Here is a 3,834-nt window from a genome sequence, read left to right as displayed (position 1 = left end):
AAAAAACTCAACTGTTTAATTCTAGGGAGTTGGAAAATGAACCTATTTTAGTAATAGTGGAGTGTTCCTTTAACTATGAACACACTGGTTTGTAGTGGAAACAGTTTTACTGTTTACTGCACTTTGTTATTCTTCTCGTTATTTCTCTACAGCGGCTTATGAACGGGAAGTCTCGCACATTCACAGAAAACGGCTTATTCGTGTTGAAAAATAAGGTGGATATGAGATGAGGCCCAAACCAGCTCATCCACTGCAAGAAGACTTTGACTTTATAATTTTACTTATCATTATTTTATTTATCCGGTATACTGAAGAGACCTTTTTGAGGGATATTGTTTTTGTTTTGTTTGTTTGCAATTTTGAGGTGTTCAGTTTTATATTGGTTTTAGAAAATAAACGTAATTGCTCTCCTCACAAATCAACCCTTTCTTGTTTTTTACTGGCATTTCTCATTGACTAGTGCATCTTTGAGCCTATATTCAGTACGAGTAAAATCCTCATGTACTGTTAAAATCAGATACTCTAAGACTTTTACTCAAGTTGTTTTGTTATTGGTGACTTGTAACGTGTAGTGGAGTAATTTTCACTGTAAGGCATCTGTACTTTTACTCAAGTATGGTTTTCAGGTACTCTTTACACCTCTGACATTAACCTACCTTTGGTGTCTTTGCTATTATATTCCAATATCATTATGCCTTGTTAGCTAGTTATAGATTAAGAGTTGTTGTTTTAGATGTAAAATTGATTGTGCGTTAGCAGCTGTAAACCACAAATGAGCGGTCTGAACATATTTACCCAGTGCATTTTTATTTTGGTCGCGCATGCGCACCACTTATGTGCATCCCTGACATAACATGCTGGAGAAGGAGTGGGCGATTTGACCGAAGTCTTATATAACAATATGGATAATTTATTTCATGATAACGATATATCTCAAAAAATTGCTTTTTGTACATTTCTTATTTCAAGAGCTTTAATTCAAATCAGTTTATAATTAACTCTGCGTTAATTCTTATAAAAGTTACTAAAGTTATTCAGTCAAGAGCAGTGAGTCAATTTCTCTTTGTCTTTTGTTGACAAACATTAGTGACAAGACTGCAGCAGGTAAATTAGGCTGCTGTCCCTTTAAGACCGAAAGGACAGAGCGGATAATACACATGCGTTTTCTCTCTCAGCTGTTACGTTCACTTAAGACATAAACGACTGTGTTTAAGCGGACACATTGTTGTGACACATAAGTGTGTGTATTTGACCATTTAAGCCCAAAAAGGTGCCAAAAAGCGCACAGTTCAGTGCTCGCGCGCTGTGTGAGAAACAAACATTACTCACCACTGTAATTGAAAACCCATAACAGCAGCAGCAGAAGTTTCAACCTGATGCGAGCAAAGAAGAGCTGGTTATGTGATGCTGCAGAGAGTTTTATACAAAAGGTTCATGTGAGAATAAATGCTTTCCTCAGATAATAATAATAATAATAACTCACTTTCATTTGCCTGCATATTTAACACATGGAAGTTGCATGATAAAAATGTCCGATTAAAAAAATTCTAACTATAATTATTAAATTATTCCAGTGTAATCCTCTGTCGCAAATGCTCATTTAAATCCAAATCCACAAACAACAGGACCAACCAGTCCTCTCATCTGCGAAACCAATGCCAGTTAATAATAACCATCATCATAATCATCACTCGTCATCGTCATAAGCACATTAACGGATGCGTTCATCGTTTAGTTTTTTACAAAACAAAAAACAAACAAACAAACAAAACTATTGGAATAATAGCACAAAATTAAACGAATCGAGTTCAAAATGAGAACTTACATGGTAAAACTCATGCATGTCTTTTGTTCAGGCGTCAGACGTTTAACAGGAACATACACACACACACACACACACACACACACACACACATAGCCTATATGTATGTATATAGCGAGGATATATGAGGGGTGTGACTGATCACCTCTTTGTCTCTAGGCATTAATTCTAAGCTGACCGGTCTCTCTGAAGATCAGTATAATTTTGCACGATTTTCAGGGACATACCTTTGTAAATTGTGTATTTAATAACTTGCATATGAATTTAATAATTAACTTTAACTTGACTTTTATTTTGAAAGAACGCCTGTCACTGTGACAGTTCCTTTATCAAAGCCTGTATATCAGGCTGGCTGTTTTCATCTTTATCAGATGAAGAAAGTAAATCATCTACACCTTTGCTGGCCTGACACTGCCAGCTCATTTTCGTTTTTGATGGACTATTCCTTTACTACTGTTGTTTGTTCTTTTCAGACGATAGATTTTTTTAAAAACAATTTATAAACTTTTGAAATCACTACCTGATGCCCTGACTGAACTCAATCCTGGCATTAAATCTGCAAATATTTTATTCAGTTCTCTTAATAATAGCATTCTCTTGAGCTCAGCTTATACAGACATAATAATGCTTCTCTAGATAAATATATATAATGTATAAAGATACAGACATGTAGATTTCTTCTTCAATATTTTTATTGAAGAAAGAAAAGAGTGACGCGTTACATACAAAGAGAGTTAAAAATGCTCCTCTTGATTTTACAATTTGTCCCATAACCCACACCACAGTAAATCAATTAAAAAAATCAGTGATGAATAAACATAAATAAAAACAAATTCCAAAACAAAATCTCAAAGTTGTGATATTACAAACAGTGAGGAAATAATTGACATAGCCCATTGTGTCTGATTGCATTATCCGTTATCCAATGTGCACAGGCCTTTTAATTTCACTATTAATTTAAATTTGGGGAAGAGTTACGCCCTTTTCAAAATATGAGATCATTGGAGTCCATACTGAGTAAAAAGGGGTCAGCATCATCTCTTCACAGGTGTTGGGTCATTCATTTCTTAAACCATATTTGATCAAATTCAATTACATTTCATTGCATGAATCTGTCTTTTATGAATTGGGGCTACCTTACTGGATGGAAATCCTGCCCTCGATTAAACTGAGTTCATCCAATGAGTTATTTGGTTGAGTTTCGCTGCTTATTGCGCTTGAACGGTTTAAATCACTTGTTTTTAAATGCCCACCCCTCGAATGTCAGTCAGATTCACTTGGATAGTGGTGCAACAGAAAAACAATTAACTAGAATAACTCTACTTGGAACTGAAAATCTAAATTTGTTTCGATTTTTAAACAACAATTACTGTAAACTGACCACTGTTATTGAAAAACCGTAACAGCAGGAGATATTTCAACCTGAAGAGCTGGTTATGTGGTTGATACAGGCTACACTGTAAAGAGTTTTATGCAAGGATACATGCTTATGATAAACAACTTTAAAATATTTATAAATGATTCCAGTGTAATCCTCTGTTTGAAATGATCAGTCAAACCCACAAACAGCGGGTTTCATAAATTATTTTACCTGCTACCCATCAGTCCTCTCATCTGCGTAGACTAATCACTGTCACAATAAATAGCCCACAAATAAAAACCATCATCATCATCAAAATTAATGGATACGTTCACAGTAAACATCATGCACTCATTTCCTTAGCAGTTTTCCACAAAACAATTGTTAGACAAAATTACATTGTTTGATCTGGATTTAAAAACACGAAAGTTTCCATGGGATTCTGCAAATCTGCATGGCCTTTTTTCAAGTGACAAATGCTAATAAATTGATGCACATTTAACAGGTAAGTTTAAACACACTCACTCACACACACTCACACACACACACACTCTCTCACGCGCACACACACACACACACACACACACACACACACACATTCACACACACACAGTCTGGTCAGCTATCCTTGTGGGGACTCTCCATAGGCGTA

General features: G+C 35.3%; 1 protein-coding gene across 1 annotated transcript in view; it reads right to left on the bottom strand.

Annotated features, from left to right (window-relative positions):
* Positions 1–1,873, bottom strand: part of LOC107719520 (uncharacterized) — a 12,952-nt gene extending 11,079 nt beyond the window's left edge. The window contains exons 1-2 of the mRNA XM_016526939.1: positions 1,826–1,873; positions 1,330–1,373 (exon numbers count right to left, since the gene is read on the bottom strand). Coding sequence (XP_016382425.1) covers positions 1,330–1,373; positions 1,826–1,839 — 58 coding nt within the window. The 5' untranslated portion in view covers positions 1,840–1,873. The remainder of the gene's footprint in view (positions 1–1,329; positions 1,374–1,825) is intronic.
* Positions 1,874–3,834: the final 1,961 nt, after the last annotated feature.

This window comes from Sinocyclocheilus rhinocerous, unplaced genomic scaffold (genome assembly GCF_001515625.1).
Source record: "Sinocyclocheilus rhinocerous isolate Xijiao unplaced genomic scaffold, SAMN03320098_v1.1 scaffold5501, whole genome shotgun sequence".
In the NCBI taxonomy this organism is placed as follows: Eukaryota; Metazoa; Chordata; class Actinopteri; order Cypriniformes; family Cyprinidae; genus Sinocyclocheilus; species Sinocyclocheilus rhinocerous.
The sequence above is the reverse complement of the archived record's forward strand: the minus strand, read 5'-3'. Positions and strand labels throughout refer to the sequence as shown.